Raw genomic sequence first — 23,610 nt, forward strand, 5'->3', positions numbered from 1 at the left:
GTTTGAAGTTGGGGAAGGTGATGCTTCCCATCTTTTTTTTCTCCCTAGAATTTCTTTAGATATTCGTGGGGGCTTGTTGTCCCATATAAATTTCAGGAGTGTTTGATAAATTTCAACTGTGGGTTCGGATCCAGTGACAAGAGGTGGCAGAGCGATCCTAGTGGAGAGTAAGAGTTTTAACATCCGGAAGTAATATTTTGTTTGGGTCCTTCAGGCCCACAGCAGGGCCCGCCAGCAGTGCCAGCAAAAGGACGCTGAGGACAGGACATTCCTTGCCCAGCCGCTCCTGGACAGCTGGCCACGATCATGGCACTCATTGGAAGGGATGTGAGGAGGCTGGAAGCCGGCCTGTGAAAGTGTGAGCCAGTGAAGTGGCCTCAGCGAAGGTGAGGTCGGCCGGCAAATGGCAGCGGCAGGCAAGATCTCGACTCATTTTCTTTTGTGTTATAGTCTGAATATACGTTACTTGAAAGTGATTTATTTATTTATTTATTTATTTTTATAGAATCACTGTGAGATATAGGTACAAAGCTTTCATGTTTGAGTTTTGGTCATACAACGATCAAATACCCACCCCTCCACCTGTGCACATTCTTCACCACCAAAATCCCCAGTATTCCCTCCTGCCCCATTCGAACTCTTCCCTGCCTCTATGGCAGACAATTTCCACAATACTCTCTACTTTGACTACATTCAATATTTCGACACCAGTCCCACCATTATTTGGAATTTTCCCACCACCACTCGAATCTGCCGAAAAGGCAATGGTAGACCATTTGCTTTGTATTGCTTGTTATGAATTGCATAAGATGTCTCGTGGCTGCACACTCCTGGAATTCTAAAATTTTAATAATTAGGGTCTGGAGAGATCTCTGCAGTGAGCTGCTCGGTTCTGAGATTCGTCTGTGTGTCTCTGGACCATGGCCATTGAGAAGCTTAATAAGTAGCCGGGGGTGGCATGTGGACATCATCTCAGGGTTCCATCAGGGTGGGGGGGGGACCAGCTCCTCCCCTGTCCCGTGAGGCCTGGCATTTGATGTTACTGCTCTCCCATGTCTGGGCTTCTCACTGGGTTCTGGAAGGTGGCGGCCACCAGGATTCCTAGGGGGCAGGTGGCGGGACAGCACCTGCTCCCGTCTGGGTTAGCCCAGCAAAAGTGGCCTGTTGCACAGTCTGGAGGCATCTCCGCAGCGAGCTGCTCAGTTCCGAGATTCATTTGTGAGTCTCTTTGAATGTAGTTTTATGCATTACAAATGTTTACGGTAATATTTTAGGTATGGGAAATGGTCAGGAAGAAATTAGGTCCAATTTCTGTTCCCAACTAAATTTACCAACTACTGTCCAGGCCAATTTAACTAAAATGAGACTTTTCTTTTTTTCTTACTCATTTGAGGGAATCAGGGACAAAGAAGAAGGGCAATTAACCTGGAAATAAGGTCTGAGAGCCTGAGAGAAGGAGGCCTTTGGGAAGGTGTACATGTGGGAACCAGTAGTGGCATTGTAAAAGGACACAAGCCCAGCGTCATAGTCGAGCATAATCCCTACTACTTCAGGCTGGTTCGTCAGTGTAAAGGGAGTGGCATGAGAAGTTATAGCTAAACCCGTCTTGTTATTTCTCAGTTTGATAATCCAGAATCCAGACGTAGGCTCCCGTGTGTTCCTTGGTACATTTTCCAGACAAACTCCTACACCCCACTGAGTTCCTTCTTGCACATCCACTTCAAAGTAATGTCTTCCTGAGGTGAAGCGCTCACGGCCCAGGATACAGGGTAAGAAACGAAATCCTCCAGCAGTTTGAGGTCCCGGAAAATATGTAGAGAAAATTTTTCCAATATTAAACACTCTTCTCTGATTATCTGACAGACGTAATTCTTGATGAGCAGTATCTGGATCCAGAGTCACATTGACTGGGAAAAAGAAAAAGACCCTTTCTTTTCAATTTTTTAACTTGGAGGTGGTGTGTGTGTGTGTGTGTGTGTGTGTGTGTGTGTGTGTGTGTGAATGTAGGGTGCATGCCAGGCAGTGCTCAGGGCATAGTACTGTCCCTGTGCTCAGAAATCACTCCTGGGGCTGTACTATATGGGGATTTGGTGGTGTGCCAGGCAGGCATCCTACCGGTTGTAATATAGTTCCAGCTCAAAATAAAACTTGCTTTAATTTCTTTATTTTTTTGGGGGGGCCACAGCCAGCAATGTTCAGTGCTTACTCCTGGCTCTGCACTCAGGGATCACTCATATAGCTTGGTGGGGGGCGGGAGAGGGCATATGACAGGATGCTCTGCAGTTTACCCAACTATTGATAATAGGGTTTCAGACACTCAATGTTCTAACTGCAAACTCACCACCATTGTCAGTGTCCCTCCTGACATGTTTTGATACTTAAAGTCTTTTAAATAACAAAGCTATCCTATATTCAAAGTCTAAGTTCTGTTCTTATTATTCATGAGTCATTTTGAGTCTCTAAAATAGCAATCTCTATGTATGTTACAGAGACTGTTGGGAAAGACTGAGTGAACTAAGAAATAATATTTATTAAAATGTCTGATTGATGGGAAATATCTGAGAATCTAGAAATTTCTATCTTCTAGAACTAACCAGAATTTACATGGTTTCTGTTGTTTCCAAAGCTCATTTTTCTCTATGAGAAATCATAGAATATTGAGGCAGAAGTAAAACTATTCCTTCTCCAACTAAGAAATATGAAACATGTATCAGAAGGGAAAAAAGACAACTAATATCATAGAATGTGATTAAAGACTTAGAATTTTATTAGGTCACAAATACATGCTAGTTCCATGGATTTTTAAGCATGAGTTCTAATTTCTTATATCATAGTATTCTATAGAAAATAGTAAAATGTGAAAGAACTAGGGTCAATATACATGAAAACTACCTTATCATAGTTGAATAAAACAGGCAAATAGGTACTAAACATAAGTGGGATCCTGAATGTGTAATAAAATTTTCAAAATTAAATGTATTTATTAATGTTTTGTTTTTTTGTTTCTGGGGGGCCACATCAGCAATGCTCAGAGGTTTCTCCTGGCTCTGCACTCAGGAATTAACTCCTGGTGGTGCTAAGGGGACCATATGGGATGCGGGGGATCAAATTCTATGCTAGGTAAATGTCCTACTCCCTATACTATTGCTCAGGCCCATAGAATGTTAACCATTTAGTAACAACTCAGAAAAAGTCGTTACTTAACTGGGTTACCAGTTAAGTAGTATAAGGAGTTGGACTGATTTCCCAGTAACTTCAATCCTCTCTGCAGAAATACTTCCTGTGCTGGATAGTCTCAGTGTTCCTCAAATCCCTGCTGGTCTTTCCCCACTTTTCCCATCTGGCTCTCTTCCTGGAAGACTGACCGCTGTGGACACATCACCCGGACTCTCCCTATCTCTCTCTGCTTATTTCAACTAACAGGAAGCAGAGGAGAAGGCCCTGGGGCACAAAGCAACTGAGCAGCAGTGTGAAGGACACATGGCCCTCCCAGGTGACTGGCAGGCTCTGCATTCCTCTCCCCTGTCACACTCTCCCACCCTCACAGCGCCCTCTACCTGCCACTTGAGGCCCAGGCCAGTGATGGTATCTACCCATTCCTGCCTTCCTTGTTCTCTACCCTACTTCTCATTTTTATAAAGAATCCCTTAATTAAATCTCTCCAGCCACTTCTTATCATGAGTCTGACTCACAAATAAGTTATATTTCAGTTGTATTACCAAAACTTGGGAAAAATCCAAAGTTTCAATATGAAGAAAGTTAAAAAAAAGTATTGCCAAAGAGACACAATAGTGAGGAAGATGCTTGCCTGAAAGTGGGCTGTCTGTTAATAGAGATGAAGTCATGAAATTTGCTTATAAATGGATCGACATGGAGAGTATCATGCTAAGTGAAACGAGTCAGAAAGAGAGGGACAGACATAGAAGGACTGCACTCATTTGTGGAGTATAGAACAACATCACATGAGGTTGACACCCAAGGACAGTAGATACAAGGGCCAGGAGGATTTCCCCATAGCTGGAAGACTGATTCAGTCTTCAGAGGGGAATAAGCCTTAATACCCCAAAATGGAGAGAGAGTATGGGGAATATTTTCTGCCATGGAGGCAGAGGGAGTGTGGGAAAGGGGGGTATACCCAGGATATCAGTGGTAAGGAATGTGTACTGGTGGAGGGATGGGTGTTTGATCATTACGAGATTGTAACCCAAACATGAAAGCTTGTAACTATATCACAGTGATTCAATAAAATTAAAAAAAAGAAAGTGGGCTGTCTTGGGTTCGATTCCCTGTACCACATACGGTTCACTGAGCACTAGCAGAGAGATCTTTGAACATAAAGCCAGGAGGAAGCTAAAGGGATAGTCAGATGTCACTTCATAATTTATTTTTTAAAAACTCAAATGAATACATATAACTTTTTTAAAAAATGAATAAATTGTACCATACATTGCTCTCTTTGACCCTAAGACAATGGACTTAAAGATAAATCATTGAGAGATAAATTTAAATTATTATATATTCAGAAAGAGCAGAGTTTTCAATAATAATATGAACATTTGTAAAACTGAATAACAATAAAATCATACGTGTGAAAGTGCACACAGTGCTGAGGTAGAATTTTGGGGAGGGACTTCAAGCATGTGCTGGGGGCCCGGTCACTCCAGGCCAACTGGACCAGCTGATCATGGCAAGACCCCAGGATGCCAGGCTGTCTTCCATTCAGTGTTTGCACTACTGGGACATTCTGAACACGAAGCATGCTCTCAGTCCAGTGACTTGTCTCTCTTGTCCTTAGATGAGTCCTCAATTTTTAAAAATCTTTCTCTTTCCATAACTTTTGCTTTTTTTTGTTTGTTTGTTTTTTGGGTCACACCTGGCGATGCACAGGTGTTACTCCTGGCTCTGCACTCAGGAATTACCCCTGGCCATGCTCAGGGGACCATATGGGATGCTGGGATTTGAACCCGGGTCGGCCGCGTGCAAGGCAAACGCCCTACCCGCTGTGCTATCTCTCCAGCCCCAACTTTTGCTTTTTTTTTATAAGAGATTAGAGAAACATGGAAAACACTGTTTAAAGAGAGTTATGGAAAGATAAATCAGCCTTGGGATTAGTAAATGTGTTACTGGGTCAAGGTCCTTACATCACTTGCACTCCACTCCATAATAATCACCTACCTTTCTAGTATTACACTGAGAGTTAAGTAAAATATTAACAAGGGATTCGTAAATCAACATACCTTGATAGTTTGTTAACATTTTTCTGCTCCTAACATAACGCTCAGAGACATTGCACACTGTATGCAACTCCAAAGAAACATCTTCTAGTGTTTCCATATCGACAGCTGAGTTCCTAGAATAAGCAGAGAACAGAGATTCCTTCAGTGGCTCCTTCCATCCATGTCTCTATGCCCATGCCCCTCCCCTGCCCACACTGATGATATGGGGCACTCACCTGCTCATGGTTTCTTTTATACCCTGTAGAGAAGCAAAAGCAAAGGTGAGTGTAGGAATATCTGAATTTCATGAAGAATGGCATGTGGGGAATTTCTCTATAAATAATATTTCAGAGATGTAAGGTTAGGGACCAAAAGAGTGGGAATAGAAGCAAGGTTTCAGGCACAGTGTAAGTTCATTCCTGTGAAGCACCACTGAGGCCCTATCGATAGACACTGAATGGATTTCAAGTAGGATGATTTCCACCTAAGTCCCTTGGCGATGCACATTACTGCCTCTTTATCAACCTCTCAGTCACCTGTCTTCCTTACAGGAAGCTGTGGGGAACACTGATGTCTGAAAATACTTCAACCTATGGCATTTGACAAAGGGATCTTAAGGATGCCCAGGGTACCGTTTGCTTTCAATGATGTGATTTCTTTAGATTGAGTCCATATTGGACACTGGTTATCATAAGGGGTCAGAGTTGTGAATCCATGCAGAATCTATGTGGCTGAGATGTGTAAGTGTTGATAACAAAGGTACTACATAATGGTGGAACAGTCATAATATAATCGTAAACTATGATATAAACTCCAGTTCTGTTATAGAACTAATGAAATCTCCAGGCAACAGATAAGACAAGATGGAGGAGAAAGGTGTCCTGTGAATCAGAAAAATGCAAAATTTAATAAAACACACACTTGACAAAAAGATTGGATGTGTGATTCACAGTGGAAGTGCATAGCAGCAACCAGTAAATGGTCTGGGCATGTTTTTGTGTGAGAAACTTCAGAACAGTAATGAACTAAAGAGATGAGGCCCAAGGATAGAAGAGATGAAACTTTCTTACCAGTCAGGGCCAGGGGGAACAAAACTGTGGGTAGAACATTCTCCCACATGTTTATGCATCAATTTCATCACAAAGCAGAGAGGAGAGATGGATCTGAGCATGACAGGGCTCAGGCCAATATCTGTAGTGGAGTGTACAGCTGCGGCCCAGGCAGATGGGGCACCACCAACATTCTGGGCTGAGTGTTACACAGACAGCTCAGCTGCCTGTGTACTGTAACTACACAAAACAACAAAGACTATATTCTCGGTCCTCCCATCCCCCCACCTACACCCTCAGTACAGTTGAATCAAGGATTCAGTCAGACTCAGAGCAGGTTTTACCCAAGAAATAAGGATGCCTGACCCAGGTGTGCACAAGTACCTAAACTCAGTGCTTGAAGTAACAGCGTCAGGGTGAGGCCCTGGAATTGTGAAGGGCAAGAGGCATTGCCTCTGACTACAGCATGGTCTTGGCAGAGGCTGGTTGCAACACAAGCTTCGCCTCACAAGTTTCCTGTGGAAATGGTGGACGTAAGTCAATCTTAGACTTGCTATTCTAGACAGCAAAACATCAGAATCTCACCCCTAAATCTCACAGTATGGACACACAAATTAAGAAGATTGAGAGCCCACCCAAATCACTGGGTGAAGACAAAAGCCCGGAAAATTCCCAAGTAGAAACTTTTTCACTCATTTACTCTGTGTTGAAAATTGTAAACAGCGACAATTTTTTCAAAGGAACAATTGTAAGCTTCAATGAATTAAGGGAAACAAAGGCAAATATCTCCAATAAAGCAAGATAAACTATTAAGCAGGGTGGGAAGTATATTGAAATAAGTGAACTTAAAAGTTCATTAGAAGGTTCCAGCAGATGAGTAACAGACAGCAAGGAACAAATCAATGTGCAGGAAAATTAGATATAGGAACCCATCAGTAAAGTAGAAATGAAGCAAAGAATAAATATTTTGAAAGGGATATCAGAGAATTGTGGGATAATTTTAACAGGAATAAAAAATTTAATGAGTCCTTGATGGGATTGGAGGGATAATACATGTGCTTGCCTTGCACACCACCACCTGGGGTAGATCCTGGCACCCCATTTGGTCCCCTGAGCTCTCCAGGAATGATCCCTGAGTGCTAAGTCAGGATAAACCCTGTGTAATTTCAGATGTGGCCCCCAAACAATAAAGGAGACCTTGAGGAAAAGAAAGGTAACGATTAGAAATATAAGAAATTATAGCATGCTCAGCAAGCCTCTGTTTTCCTTTGAACACATTTACTCTCTTGCTATCTCTCACATCTTTCTAGTAAGTTTCAATAAAAAACTACCTTGCTTCACTGAAAAGAAGAAAGAAGAAAAGAAATTATAGCTGAGAATTTTGCTCTTCTGAGGACTGACCCCCATGTCCAAAGCCAATATACAAAGGGGGAAATTTGTGAGAAATAAAGGCGTCTTTTCTATTACACACAGTGCTTTCTTGCTTCGAAGTTAAAATGGCATATGGACGCACAATTCTAGAGGAGCCCCCCCAAATGAAGAACTGAAGTTCCATAAAATCTAGACCTTCCAGTTCAGGGGATCATTCAAAGAGCATAACTGTAGGATAACATTGGGTTTGTTCTTCTAGCTTTGCCGCAGGGAACTTAGTTTACCTTAAAGCAATATCCTTTCTGTATGGACACAGGAAGACAGTTGATATTATGCTTTGTAACTTGGGAGTTGATTGACTCCAATAATATTTAATCCTGGGCATCTGTTTTCTCGATTCAGTTGCCCTTAGTTCCTAACACCCCAAAAGCAGGTTCCCAATGAGGGATGAAATGGACCCAGGGCAAGCTGTGAGCTACCCTGGCATCAAAATAGGCCAGCCAAAGTCAGAAGAAGAGACAGCAAGAAGAAGACAGAAGCAAGACAGAAGCAAGGAGAAGACAGAAGTGGGGAGAAGACACAGGAGACAACACAGGAGAAGAAACAGCAGAGAAGACAGAAGTGAGAGAGAAGACACAGAAGCAGAGACAGAGAGAGGTCAGAAGAGACCAGAGGAGAGATTACAGAGACAGACAGAGATAGAGAGACAGAAGAGAGCACAGTGGCACACACAGAAGCAGAGCACAAGGAGGAGCCATCCTGATTCAGTTCATACAGAGCAGCTAGAGAGCAACAAACATGAGTTGCGAGAGAGAGAGAGAGAGAGTGAGAGAGAGCAAGAGAGAGAGTGAGAGCGAGAGAGCCGCCCCGAGAGTCCTCGAACAAAACAACAACAAAAACACACATTACTCCCTCCCCCGCGTGCGTGCCTTAGTATTTTTTACACATAACTATATTAATTTAAAAATATATTTGCTTTTTTGTGTTTTTTTTAATGATGTCAATCACAATGGCCAAGATCTAGAATCATCCCAAATACCCAAGAACATACAGTGAATCAAGAACTGTTGTACATATACAATAAGAAAAAAGTGAAATCCAACAGTTTGTACATCTCGGCTGGAACTCCAGGGTGTCATGCTGAACAAGATGAGTTAAAGGGAGAAGGCATCTGAATCGAGGAAGTAGGCCTTGTTAACCCTCCATATTGCTCACCATTCTGCTCTACTAGCATGGGAATAAGACATCTCTGCTTCTTCCAAGTGCCCAGACTCACCTGCATAAAATTCTGTGCTGAGCCCTGACATTTCTTGTCCAGTTCTAGAATGCAGTTTCTGAGTTCCTGTAGTTTGTTGTCCAGATGGGCTACATTTTCCTGTAATCTGTTCAGCTTCTGCTCTTTTTCTTCTTTCAGTTGACACATATAAAACTCCTCCTCCTCATGCAGGAATGTGTGAAGATTCCTAAACTCAGAATGGATTCTTTCTTCCTCACGCTTTATTTTCTCCTAAATGGAAGAAATGTACTCAGAAATAGAATACTGACCAAATATTCATTAGTGGGTACATCCGTACACAATATGAGTCACACAGAAGCAAGTGAAATATATTACGTAGTAATAAGAAAGGAACATTTGGTGCAATGTGCAACATGGGTGAATTTTCTATGCAGTGAGCAAAGCAAAGTAAGTCAGAAACAGAGGCTCAATATTATAGAACTCTATTTATATGAAGAAAGTCATATTTATAGAGACAGTGAATACCAGAAAGTAGGAGAAAGATGTTTGAGGACTAGGAAGAGTTTCAGTTTGGATGATGAATGAGTTTTGCAGGTTGATAGAGGCAATGGCTGCACACGGGTATGTACAAATTTAACAGTCATGGAGCTGTCCACTCAAAAGGATAAGAAGAGCGACTTTTATGTTACGCTTACATCCTCCCCCCACCCCAGCTCCTCAGTTAGTGTTTCATAGCCTAAAAAGTTCTCCATATTTCCTAGATCAGAGTAATGCCCAGGTAGCAGATATTCAAAGACAGACGATATCGTCACAATTGTATATAGTATTCTGGATAAATTCCTTCTGCTTCACCAAGCAAGTGGTATTAGGAGTACAAATGAAGTGCAGAATAGAGTTTGGCCAAGGTAAATAAAATGTGAGTTGTAAAAATAAATATGAGCTTTTATTTTGATATAAAGATGTGTTCCTGTGTTTCACAAAAAGTCTATTCAAAAAGATTCTGAAGTTTCTTCTCAAATCTTATTGAAGTTTGTAACTGAGATATCACAACTGAGAGATCATATTGGATATTTATACATAAATAATAAGGATTGAAGTTTAAGACATAAAAGAGGCAAAAATGGCTTACTGGTTTGTGTGATAATATTTTAGTCTAATACATTATATCATATATTCATAAAATTATGTTTTCATTCAAAGGGAATCTGGTTAATCACTGTACTAGGGACTCAAATTCTGTAATTTTCTTTTGTATATTCTTGTGATAGTTCTGGTCTTCTATATTAACAGGGTCATGAAGTTGAGCTCAATGCATCTCATCAGAAGGAGTCTCTAAGTATACAGAGATAGTTGGTCTCTAAAGCTGAAAAACTTGAGTATAAGGTAGTGTATTGTGGAAAATGCACAGAAATGGTGCAGTTGAGGTTTCAAAACAGGTAGATACTTTCAAAGTTTGAATTTTGAATCCAATCAAGAATCTTTCAAGGTCAGCTGTAATATTTCTACTTCTCCAACTCAGATATTGGGAATCCTAAATAATTACAATCACAGGGTTGAAGAATTTGCAGCAAAAATATAGTAGATACCAATAACTAAAGGAGTAAAGAGAACTGGTGCTTCCTATATTACTTTAAATAATCTGGACCATTTATTGAGTAATAGACCCTATAGTGCTTTCACCAAGCAATACCTGCTACTACACAAGGTGATGGCATATAGTTTGACCACATAAAGCTTCAAACTCTCACCTTCCAACTACTTATTTTCTGAGTTGTGTCTAGCTTCAGCTGCTTATATTTAGATTCTGTTACTTTCAGCTTTGTGACTGCTTTCTGGAGCTGTTCCTGCGGGAAAGATTGGGTGTTAGTTTATTGAATTGGATAACTCTTCATAACATCCAACAGAAATCAAAGTTTTTCAGACAATGAGAATGATGTTGGGTATTTGGTGGGCCCTTACATGCTGAGAGAAAGAATAATCAGTCCAGTAACACAGTCGATCTCCATGGTAATCTGCAAAAATAATAAAATGCTTAACAAAATTTCCATATTGTAGAAAGCAATTCTTCTTATGGGGTTCAGAAACTCGTTCAAGAGGACAACATATTCCTCAATTCCATATGGGATTAAGGAATGAGGCAGCAAGACAGTGCCTACTTTGTTATTCCACCAAAGTTCAGGTAGCCTTCATACATACTTTGCATCTATGTTAATCTAAACCTCTCACTGGAATTCATTCACAGGCATTCATTTCTAAATAGTTAACCACCCCTCTAAGTCTTTATTTACTATGTACCCATTCTATGCTGGTATGCATAATTTGAATCTTAAAAATTGGTGGCTGTATTTTATTTTGAGACTGAATGGTCTTGTCATGTCAACATTTGTCCTCAATAAACTATCAAAAATATTCAGTTCCCAGTACTTTTTTGAGGTATGATTAGTACTCTCAACTGTGATCCTGGTTGAAGGCCTAAATTCTACTCTTGTGTCTTCACCTATCTTTCCCTCCACTCAAACTATGGCCTGAACATGTTGTCAAGGAACCTTTCTTATCTGCGCCCTTGTCATCAGTCTTGAGTATAGGAGTCCCTATCTTTTCTCCACCCTTTGAGGACTTTTCCACCATCAAAGGATACCAGGCAGATGTCAATTGTTTGTTGTTTTGGCTCTTGGGGTCACACCAGGTGATGTTCCAGGGTAACAACTGGTTCTTCTCTCATGAATAAATCCTGGCAGTGTATCGGGAACCGTATGGCATGTGGGGATGAAATCCTAGTTTTCCATGTGCAAGGAAAGTGCCGTATAGACTGTATTATGGCTCCAGCCCCCCTCAGCATTTTCCAGTAAGGGTGATTCTCTACCCTGACTGTACTGGAATGATCCTGGTAGATAGTATTAACTGAATATAAATGGGCTGGGGGATTCTCTCTGTTTGGTCCCTCACTGAAGGTAGTTTTCCAAGGGTGGTACTATATCCTTTCTTTTTAAAAAGATGACATTTCTAACAAGTTTGGAAGGCCAGAAGTGAGTCCACTTCCTTTGTAAGCAATGAAATCTGGCTTTGCATACAGTACACGAGTACAGTCAGGAGTGATGCCTAAGCACAGAGCCAGAAATAAACCCTGAACATTTTAGGTGCAGGTCAAAAGGGAAGTAAAAGTTTTATTCCAAGGAAAATTTCATGACCAGAACTTTACCAGTCAGATATAGAAAAGATTAAATGATATCCTATAACCATTGAAATTCTACCAATTTAGTCAAAGAAATAATGACTTTCATGCACAATTTCTGAGTGCAACACCACCTAATACCAAAATGAGACGAAGATGAAAACTAACGATAATATTATAGACCAATATTATTACACATATACCTAACAATCCTCAACAATAACCTACCCATACCAATTCAATACAGTACACTGTTAGCATCAGCTATCATAACTTGTCTGTCTGATATTGGATTCCAAGGACTGTTCAATATATGAAAGTGAAGAAACATACTATATGCCAGCAACCAAAAGATAACCGTACAACATTTTACCAGTAGTAATAAAGAAATCACATAACAAGGGTCAATATACTCTTATGAAAATAGTGTTCAATGAAACAAGAATAGAAAAGTTACTAGAGACTGCTCCTGAACTTCTACTGGCATTTCCACCATTCCAAGTGAGACCAGTCTCTTGCTCATATCCTTGGGCTTATGATGGAAAGGGAGGCAGAACCATCCCCTCTGCCTAGGTCCCAGTAACCTCCACATCCACCAAGTTCACTTAGTGAAAACAATATCACTGAAGGCACAAACAACACCAACCAGCTCAAGTAATCCTCAGACAGTGACTTTATTGACACATAATGAAGATGTTTAATGAGTTCAAAGAAATGCTGGCAAACATAATCAACAAAACACAAGAAAGACTTGAAATAAGAAGGCTACTGCAATCAGAAGAGATGGTAGATATAAATAGGATGTTAAATTAAATATACATACTCAATAGAAGGTTTGAACAGCAGAATAACTGCAGCTAGTTAAGAAAAAGAAGCTCCGAGATGAGAAGGAGCAAACTGCTAGGTTGAAAATAGTAGAAAAGAAATGAATGATACCGGGAGCTATAGGATGAGTTCAAGAGGAACTATAGAAAAATCACCAGTGCCCCTGAAGAATAAGATAGCAAATTTCATGAAAAAAAAATAGTTAAACATTATTTATAGGAATTTCCCAAAGTTGAGGAATATAGGCACTGAGATTCCAAGGTGTGAAGGTTCCAGTGCAAATAGACTCAACTCAGAAAACTATAGCACAAATTATACTCAAAAGGATAAAATCCAAAGATAGAGACAGAATATTGAAATCAGCAAGATCAAGGCAGTAACTTCCATAAATAGGAAAGCCCATATGATGTACAACAGAGTTTTCAAATGTGATGAAGAAACAGAAGAAAATGGAGGTATACACTACAAAAACTCAATGAAAACAAAGCTTCCCCAGCAGTACTCTACCCAGCTAGACTATCATTTAGATTAGAAGGAACCATACAGAGCTTCATGGACAGGCAAGAGCTTAGTGAATTTACAACTTTGAAACCAGTTTTGAGGGAAGTTTTAAAAGAATTCTTTAGGGGTTGGGTTAATTGCAGCTGTTAGGAGCCCGACCTGATTTTGATCTCTGGCATCCCATAAGGTCCTCTGAAAACCGCCAGAAGAAATTCTGGATGCAGAACCAGGAGTTACCTCTGAGTATCATCAGCTGTTGCCTCAAACTCAAATATTTCAAAAAGATAAAAATCGGGAGCAAACATAACAAAGGAGTTTAAAGACCTACAACAGATTTACTAATACATTTATCTAAGAAATAATAAAAGATCAACACAAAAGATGCAAAGATGTTTCTACATATCTGTAGGAAAAATGAACGTTTATTAACTGGACATCTTGTTCAAAGTAATTGAATGATTCTATGCAATCTCAATTAAATTCCAACAGCATTTTTTCAAAGATAGAAAATAACAGTTGAAAATTTGTAGAAATCGCAAAAGATCCTGAAGGCCATGCACACACACAGAGATACACACACATACACACACACACACACACACACACGCACATGCACAGAAATGGAATGAAACCAATAATCCAGAGACAAACATACTAATCTTGGAACTGAGATGCTTGCTGCACAGATGCCTCTGGGCTTTGCAATAGGCCACTCCAGAGGGGAGCAGATGCTGTTGTGCCTCCTGCCCTCTAGGTATCCCGGCTGCTGCCATCTTCTAGAACTCAAGGAAAACTCCAGGTATGTGGTGGCAGTGACAGCAAACGCCAGGCCTCACTGGACGGGGAGGAGATGGCCCTTCTCCTTCCCCCTGCCCCGATGTGATTTGAGGTGATGCCCACAAACAGCCCCCGGCTATTTAAGCTTCCACACAGCCATGATCCAGAGACACAAACATTAGTCTCAGAACTGAGAAGCTCGTTGCAGAGATCTCTCCAGACCCTAATCATTAAAATTTTAGAATTCCTAGAATGCGAGGCTGCAAGAGTGGCCTTGCCACATTATATTCTACCAATAACAAGCAATACAAAACAAATTCTCTTGCATTTCCATTCTGGCAGGTTTGAGTGATGGTGGGAATGATGTTGAAATATTCAATGTAACCAAAGTAGAAAGAGAGTATTGTACAAATTGTCTGCCCGCATGCAGGGGAAGGTTTGGGATGGGAGGGGGCGGTACCCCGGATTTTGGTGGTGTAAAATATGCCCTAGTGAAGGGATGGGTGTTTGATGATTGCATGACTGAAGCTCAAACATGAAGGCTTTGTAACTGTATCTGATGATGAATCAATACAAAAGGGAAAATAAATAAGTAAAACCAAAAACCCAGTAATAAGGCCATGCATATCTGATTAATTGTGATAGAGGATAATACAGGCATGTACAATGTAGAAGGAAAGTCTCTTCAACAAGTAGTGCTGGGGAAACTGAAGAGATTGGGCCCGAGGGTGATATGGCTGTAGACAATGCTGGAGAGACTGAGTATCCATTTACAAAAGCGTGAGATGACTGCTCCTCACACCATACATAAAAATTTGCTGAAGCTGTACTAAAAACTTAGACATAAGACTAAAAGACATGAAATGCAAGGAGGAAAGTACACGGAAAAAAATTGTAGCATGGATCCAGCAATAATTTTGAAGAATTGATTCAATAACTAGGGAAACAAAGATAAACAAGCAAAAATTATGTGGGAATATAAAGAGAAACTTTTACAAGGTAGAGAAAATATCAGTGAACTTAAAAGTTATCATGCATACATAGAGGGGAAACTATTAATATCTCATATATCTAACAAGAAGTTAATGGCTTAGCTTTGTAAAAAATCATTAAAACCTCCAAATACCATTTCCAAGAATTAACAAAATAAGTCAAAGAAATGAGTATACATTTCTCTCATTCTCTGTCTCTCTTTCTATTTCTATCTCTCTTTTCACAGAGGGCACTCATAAGTACTAAGTTCTTTTAATTGACTCTGTGTTCAGGAATCCCTTCTGGTGGTACTTAGGAGACCACCTATGGTGTCTGGTATTTGAACCAAAGTTAGAGAGGCAAATGCCTTTCTTCTTGTACTCTCTCTCTGGTCCCTAAATGCAGAATACTCGAAAGAAAATATATAGACTGTCAACAAGCATAGAAAAGTACTTTTTATCACTTGTCATATGACTGAAAAGTACAACTCAGAACTACATTGAGAACAGTTTATGTCACATATGCCAGGAACAGCAATTTTGGTGATTTTCTGTAGAACATGAAGCATTCAGACATTTTTTTTTGTCATAATAAAAACTTGTTTGTACCTATGAAAATCATCACAAAGGGTCTGAAAATGCTAATTTGCCCAACTAAGGTCTATGCTTACAATATGATTTAGAATTAGTTCTTTGTATCTATTGGACTGGAGCGATAGCACAGCAGGTAGGGCTTTGTATCTAGCCAAAGAATACAAAGTCCTAACCCAAAGGATCAAGCCATACCTATTCAATGCATTGCTATTTAAAATACCAAAGATAAGAAAAAATTACAACTACCCAATAATCCAATGGTTCATAGGAAAATATGATATATTCACACAATGGGATCCTACTCAGCTATAAAGCTGAAAAGTTGAAAAGATAAAATATTGCCATTTGTGACAACTTGGATGGAGTGGAGGTTTAATTATAGACAAAATAATTCAAAAATAAATACAAATCCCAGAGGATCTCACTCATAAATTCAATATAAAGAAACTGAGTGAGGGAAAGGAAACACCAGCACTTGGATTCCGACCAAGAGGGAAACCTTGAGGAGCTAGAGGGTGAGTTGATCAATGGATGGAGGCAGATGGATTCAGCATTTTTTAGGGGGGATGCCGTGACAACTGACCTTTGCATAGAGTGAAAGACCACACTTGAAGCATATAGTACAAGGAAAATAATTTCTATCAAGTAAATAAGTAAAAAAGTTTTCAGAGAAAAATATGAAACAAGGATGGGAGGCTTTATGGCCCACATACTCACCCTGTAACCTTGGCATACATCTTCAACAAGAGCAGTGACATGTCCTTTGTGCTGCGGTGACCGCTCACAGCACCAGCAGATGAGCTGACCGTCATCCTCACAGAACAGGAGGAGCTGCTCGCCATGTTTCTCACACAACCTTTCACGCTCTGTCTCCTTGATGGTTTCAATGATACTTGCCAGGTGCCTGTTGGGCCGGATGCTATCTCTTTTAAAAGATTCCCGACACTGGGGACATTTCAGAGATGATGCTTGAGAGCTTTGGTTCTTTATAAAACCCACTATGCACACACGGCAGTAGATGTGCTCACAGTCGATAATCACGGGCTCAGTCATGAGCTCCAGGCAGATGGGGCAGGTGGCTTCCTCCCTCAACTTCTTGGTAACTGCAGCTGAGGCCATGACTTTTCTGGAAATGCTGAAATATTGGATCAAGAGGCAAAGATGAAGCAACCAGAATTTTCCAGTGTGTCAGAAATGCACCTCACTTGAGTTTCTGTGCCTTCTCTGGACCTGAAATCCGTGTGAGCGAGATATGATTTAGGATTGAGAAGATTTATTTCATGTCGCTGTGAGGAGTAGAGGCAGCGTGAGGTAGAAACAAATGCTTCTGTGACCTGAGACTGATGAGTTAATCCCAACAACTAATGCTGCCTTTGGAACTAAAGTTACTGCCCAGACATTTCCGTTTACTTATGAGAATTACTTCTTTAGAGACATAGAGAATGTCTTCCAGCATCATTTACTCCCCTTTGACCTGTGTCTGAGTCCCTCACACTGCCCTTCTGGGCCTTACTCACCTCAGACACTGGAACTGCTGAGATAGGGTTTGGAGTCTGGTGAGAGAGAAAACAGAGAGAGGGAAGACTAAGAAAGCAAAATCCAGAAAACTTAACTTTGTAGATCTCCCAACAATGAAATATGCAGAAATACAGACACCCCCCCACAAACTTTCACATACACACTCACATTTTCCCCCCCTCAATAACTCACAGACCCTACAAACTCATTTACACTTCACAAAGTCATACAATTCCACACAAATTCTGACTCTCTCTCTCTCTCTCTCTCTCTCTCTCTCTCTCTCTCACACACACACACAACACACACACACACACACACGCACTCCCCCCCCCCCCCGCATTCCCACATGCATGCTTCTTACACTCCTGTAGACAATGATCCAGTATTTCACTACCTTATTCACACAGCAGACAGTCCTTATTCCTGACAGCCTCCAGGTAGCTGAAGCTACCTGAGTCCTCAGTAAAGGAAGTCACTCTGACTGAACTAAACTCCCAAGTGAAACTACTGTGGGGTGGGGCCCTGTCCTATCAGGGAGGAAATGTGAGAATTGAGAGTAAAGGTTGCTGATATTTTGTCCTGAGTTTGTTCTAGGTAGAGGGACAAGGTAGGATAATATCATCTTTAACTGCTAAAAAGAAGGAACAGGAATTTCCCAGGAAGCTGTTTTGTGTACCCAGCACAAAATCAAATCAGGAAGCCTGTATGGGTCAGTCAGCTCAGACACTTACTAACTTCAGATGTTTTTACCTTTGCTACCAAGACTGTGGGAACCCGTAAGCCTTCCTGGGTCACCCTCTCCTAACTACTCCAGGTACTAGTTTTCCACAGGAAAATATGGGGAAATGGTGAGAGAGTAGCAGGGTTCGTGGGCATGAGAACATAGGCTCACACCATCACTCAATCTCTGTCTCTGCTGCCTCCTTCCTCCTCATTGTCCCTAGCAGGACACAGGATTTAGCACAGGAACAGCAGAGTCAGAACCAGGACAGCTCAGGAGCGGAGTGCACTGACCCTGGACATTGCCCATTGGCAGGGGTGGTAGATTGCCAGAATAGAGTTAATTGGATTGGTACTTTGACCTCTATCCAGCAGCTTAGTTCCAAAAAATGAGACAGACCTAGTGGCTTCTCCCGGCAGCAAGCTAGGCTTGACAGTCCCAAGCAAAGGGCTCGTTGGTCTTTTTATTAGGCCCAGGCTCCATTTCCCTCCTCCCTCTCATCACATACACCATTCATGAGTTAGTAGGTGGAACAAAGGCTAAACTGTAAGTGCAGCTGTGGGCATGGGGACATGTGGGAGATAAGCAATAACTTTAAGACTATGGGGATGCTCGTTCCTGCTGGCAGGGCGCTCTTGCCAAGTTGTCTGTGCTAAAGCTTCCCTTAAATCTGTTCAAGCCTCTCCCTAGCAGGATTTATCCTACTGGGTTCCATGCTTTCCCTAGAAAGGTCAGTGGTTGGAAAATCACCGTCCTTTTTGTTGGATTATAGTCCTAAGCATTTTAAGAAGTAACATTGGTTTGTCCTTTCTCCTCGTGCAGGGAGTTTAGGTCTATTGAGTTACACCCACCACAGTGCTCCTGGGGCACCGCCATGCTCATTGGGGCACTCCCAATCCTCTGTGTTTATCTTTGACCTCTCCTTTGTGCTCCTCTTCCCCTAACTGTTCATCACCAATGTCTCTACAGCAGACCCTGTAACCTGTAGATCAAACCTTCTGAGGGCTTTGGATTTTGTACCTGTAAGTAAAATATTATATCTCTTATATCCTTTGCATAGTTTATTTCAGTGCAATGTCCTTTTTGTATAGACACAGCAAAACAGTTAATGCTATGCTTTTGTAATATGCAATTCAATGGATTCCCAATAATATTTACTCTTGGACATCTGTTATATATACTTGACTTAAGCCTTGGACCTTAGTTCCCAACATCCTACAAAGGGGAGGGACTTGAATGGACCCAGGGTAAGCCATAATCTACCCTGGTTCTTAGGGAAAGCCTTTGAAGGTAATGGCTAAGCATCATAAAAAGTCTAGTGCATGATCATGGAATAAACTCTGATAAGACCCCCAAAGAAGTAACTGAATAAGGACCCTGTTGGGTTTAGGAAAAACTAGTGTGGCCTGAGGATATATAACAAGATGTCCAGAGGAAAAGCCACTTTTTAAGCTTAATATATTTCTCACTGTTTTGACCAGAAATGTTATGAAAGTAAATTTAATATGATTGTTCCAGCGGATTGCTAGCAAAGTAAAGGAGAGAATAGTTCACCCTTTGATGGAATTCTGCCCTTAGAGTCATCTCTTAGTAGGAATCTAGAGTGCTGGAGTCCCTCGAATCTCCTAGAAGAACGTCCTCTGAAGGAAGGGCTTTCCATCTTTCCATTGTTTATGATGATGTTCAACCACACCTATGTGTAATTGCTACCCCCGAACCTTTCATAATTTCTCTATAATTAGCACAGTGACAATGGAATAAACAGCCATGATTACCAACCAGCCTGTGGCCTTTGCTCCTTCATCAGTATTAGACTGGCCCAGGAGACAGTGATCGGCCCCATAATGTACCACACCAGGGGACCCGCAGATCACTGCACACGGTAACCAGGAACAATGACACTTTTGATGATCTTTATGTAGATGACAGACATGGTCACCTGATCTCCCACCAGAATGTACCAGTACCATCGAAACTGTAGGATAATATTGGTTTGTCTTTTCTCCCTTGCCAGAGGGAGCTTAGGTTTATCGGATTACACCCATCACAGTGCTCCCAAGTCACTCCCATTTCTTTGCTTATCTGTAACCTCTTTCTTTGTGCTGTGCTTCCCCAATTGGTCTATCACCCTTCCCCCCTAATCAGACTCTGTTAATTTGTAAGGTCAGATCCTTCTAAGGACACTTGACTTGTATTAATAAGTGAAATATTGCTTTTCTCCTTCTCTTATGTCCTTTTGCATAGTTTATTGTAAAGCAATGTCCTTTTTGTACAAACAGAGGAAGACAGTTAATATTATGCTTTTGTAAATTGGCAATTATTTGACTATGAATAATATTCTCTCCTGGGCATCTGCTTTTTCGACTTAAGCCTCAGTTGCCCTAAGTTCCTAGCACCCCAAAAGCAGGGTCCCTAAAAGGGATTGGACAGACTAAGGGCAAGCTGTGAGCTTAATGCTTAACTACAAGGTAAGATAATGGTCATGGCAAATTCTGTCATGATCCAAAAAGTAATGACTAAATTAGGACCCTACTAGGATTAGGAAAGACTAATCTGGCCTGAGCACTGTAGTCTGAGATCTATAGAGAGATGCCCCCAGGAAAGCCATCCTATAAGCTTAATGTATCCCTTACTGTATCCATACAAAATGACTAATATTATGAATGTTTATATGTTTGTTGGACTAAGGAAAGGAGAAACCCACCTATAGATGGAATTCTACTTTTGTGTGTTGTCCTGCCGAGTGAGAGTTTGTCCTAGAAGAAGATTCCCCTGAGAGAAGGACTTTACTTCTGTTGATTGTAAAGTCCTAAGTCAATCGTGACGTTTCCCTCACCCTTCACAGGGCAGGACCCTTGAGGTTGGTCACTGTCTGCACTTACTCTCTCATTCAGGGCTGCAGCTCAGATTATTCACCAACATGCCAATGGTCACAAGAGTTATCGCCCTTTTTATGCTTTTGCTGGTATAATTGCAGCTTTCCTTACTCCCTCCCAGTCAGTTCATATGGTACCAAACAAGCAGAGAGAATCTGAACCTCCTGAGCTCCTGTCACCCTGCTCACTGGTCTGTCAGGTTGTCTAGGAAATTAAAGATCTGAAATCATGGAGAGGGCAGGAGAGGCAACACTCTATGCAAAACATGTGATGCAATCACTATATCTTGCTTTATTCCACTATAGTGAACACTCATTGTGTTTTGTGTTACTGCCTGAATATACATTACTTGAATGCAGTTTTATGCATTATAAATGTTTGAAGTAATATCACAGGTGTGGGGAAATAGCCAGGAAGAAGGTCCAATTTTTTTGATTTATCAAGTACTTCCTATGCTGCTTTAACTAGAAGGAGACTTTTCTTTTATCTTACTTTTTGAGGCACTACGGGACAAAGAAAAAAATGGGTAAGCCTCAACATAAGGTCTAAGAGCATGAGAAAAGGAGGCTTTTGGGAAGGTGTAGATAGTTTATTTTACTGCAATGTCCTTTTTGTATAGACATAGGAAAAGAGTTAATGCTCTGCTTTTGTAACATGGGAGTTAATTGACTCCAAATAATATTTACTTCTGGGCATCCATCATACTTACTTGACTTAAGCCTCAGTTGCCCTTATCTCCTAACACCCCACAAAGGGGTCACGCGGAGGGACTTGGATGAACCCAGGGTAAGCTGTAAGCTACCTTGGCTTAAGATCCATAAAAAATGTAATAAGCTAAGGGCATAAGTTCAGATCACAGTTATGGAACAAACTCTGACATGACTCTAAAAGAAGTAACTGAATAAGGACACTGTTGGGCTTAGGAAAAACTAAGGCCTGAGGATTGTAGTTTGGGATATCACGTGATGTCCCCAGGAAGGGCCACCCTTAATATATCTCTAACTGTTCATACAAAATGGCTAGAAAAATTAATAAGAAGTATATTTATGTGAGTGCATCACCAGCCTGATGGTGCCTTTTGGCTTCCAGATACCCCAAAATTGCTGCTGTGCCTTTGGCCAGATCCAAACAACTTGAGGCCAAGTTTACCAAGAAATTAAAGGGCCAAAAGTTAGGTATGTGGGAGACACACCCACGAAACACTTTCGGCTCAGCTATATAAGCTTATATATTGGCCTTATTTCAGAGATCCATAAATCTCAAAAGAGATCAAAAGATGCGGTTAGGGCCTGTAGGCCAGAGGTAGGAGGGAACCCGTGACTGAGAGCTCCAGGCCTGCTTGGATAGGGACTGGGCCTCCTCCCCCTGCTCCCCAGTTTTCCAGTAGCTAGGCAGTCACACCCACAAACTGCACCAGGCGCCATGTAATCTTATCAAAGGCTAAGACCCAGAGACTATAAACTGAAGCTCCCAAAAGAGAGCATGGGAGAATGTCCTGACCCCATGCCAGGCTTTCTTCACCAGGGCGCCCGAGAGAGGGGCGGGTGAGAGCCCTCCCCATCCCAAGGGATCCAGTTATGGCAGCCAAAAACCTCCACAACTCAACCACTGCCATTCTTAAGGCTGCTTCCCATGCACTCAGGCCGAGCTTCACCCATGAGTGAAGTCCTGTGGAACCCAGGTAATGTGGAAATTTGTGACCTTGGACTCTGGGCTCAATGGGACCAGGAGCAGAGATCCTCTGCCTTCTTTCCCCAGTCTCCGGCGACCCAGGGGTCATACCCATAAGCTACATCCTGCTGGTGCCAAGTAATCTTGTCATCGGCCACTGTCCAGATCACACGGCTGCTTCTCCTGAAAGGATGCACAACATGACACCCCCATACCCATGCCACCAAATTCTGCACCAGGCTGTTTTACATGGGGCACCCTAGAGGGGGGCAGGTGAAAGCCCTCCCTGCCCCAAGGGACCTAGCTCCGGCAGCCAAAATCCTCCACAACCTAACCACTGCCAAATGCACTTTGGCCGAGCTTCACATATGAGTAAATACTCCTGGTTTGCGTGGCCACGTGACATATCATTAAACACTCTCCACCCATTCTCCATAATTACCACACCATATTTGATGGGGTTTAGCTAGTAGGCAACAAATCATAGAGAGAAATACATATATGCATATATGCATATTCCCAGATATTATACCAAAGCTCACATCACCCAAACTTTAACAACATGTTAGTGATATCTTATAGAATGTGATAATGGCTGCTGCCAAAATAGAACAATTTACACACTGTTTCCTACATGACACTTTTTGGTAAGCATGTTCAGCAGTTCTTCATCACAGACGATACAAAATATATTATTTCAGTTGCACTTTGGGACAGGGATTGGGCTTTGGAATGGAAGCGTCCTAAATTTGGTGGTGGGAAGGTGCAATGGTGGTGTGATTGGTGTTTGAATTTTGAATATAATCGAACATTGTGAACTAACTTATAGAATTAAAAAATTTTAAAAAAAGTAATGTGGAGTTTATGCCCAATTCAATCAGCTTAATCAATGGCTGAATAAATATCAGTGCTCTTACATTATATAAAAAAGTATATTTACTATGATTTTTTTCAATTAATTGCTAGTAAAGAAGAGGAGAAAGCAATACACTCTAAGATGGAATTCCACCCTTGGGTGGATCTCCTAGTAGGAATCTAGAGTTAGAGTGCTGGAGCCCCTAGATGAGATCCTGTCCTTGGTTGAATCTCCTAGAAGAACTTCCCCTGA

At 41.3% G+C, this 23,610-nt stretch overlaps 2 protein-coding genes across 2 annotated transcripts in view; both read right to left on the reverse strand.

The window, feature by feature from the left end:
* Positions 1-1,380: 1,380 nt before the first annotated feature.
* LOC129402532 (E3 ubiquitin-protein ligase TRIM38-like) lies at positions 1,381-16,832 on the reverse strand. The gene is made up of 6 exons (XM_055129467.1): positions 16,431-16,832; positions 10,622-10,717; positions 8,913-9,143; positions 5,453-5,475; positions 5,238-5,350; positions 1,381-1,907 (listed from the first exon to the last, which is right to left on the reverse strand). The coding sequence occupies exons 1-6, from the start codon at positions 16,830-16,832 to the stop codon at positions 1,381-1,383; spliced, it is 1,392 nt and encodes a 463-aa protein (XP_054985442.1).
* Positions 16,833-16,914: 82 nt separating this feature from the next.
* Positions 16,915-23,610, reverse strand: part of LOC129402534 (E3 ubiquitin-protein ligase TRIM38-like) — a 34,594-nt gene continuing 27,898 nt past the window's right edge. The window contains exon 6 of the mRNA XM_055129469.1: positions 16,915-16,943. Coding sequence (XP_054985444.1) covers positions 16,915-16,943 — 29 coding nt within the window. The remainder of the gene's footprint in view (positions 16,944-23,610) is intronic.

The sequence above is a fragment of the Sorex araneus genome, chromosome 2 (assembly GCF_027595985.1).
Source record: "Sorex araneus isolate mSorAra2 chromosome 2, mSorAra2.pri, whole genome shotgun sequence".
Taxonomy (NCBI): domain Eukaryota; kingdom Metazoa; phylum Chordata; class Mammalia; order Eulipotyphla; family Soricidae; genus Sorex; species Sorex araneus.

What these genes read in the sequence shown, in the direction of transcription:
- LOC129402532 (XM_055129467.1), bottom strand. Translation starts at nt 16,832, where the DNA reads ATGGCCTCAGCTGCAGTTACCAAGAAGTTGAGGGAGGAAGCCACCTGC. An exon ending in AGAAAATAAGTAGTTGGAAG is followed by an intron (nt 9,144 to 10,621) that starts GTGAGAGTTTGA and finishes TCTTCCATTTAG; the next exon opens with GAGAAAATAAAGCGTGAGGA. An exon ending in CAGCACAGAATTTTATGCAG is followed by an intron (nt 5,476 to 8,912) that starts GTGAGTCTGGGC and finishes GCTTCTCTACAG; the next exon opens with GGTATAAAAGAAACCATGAG.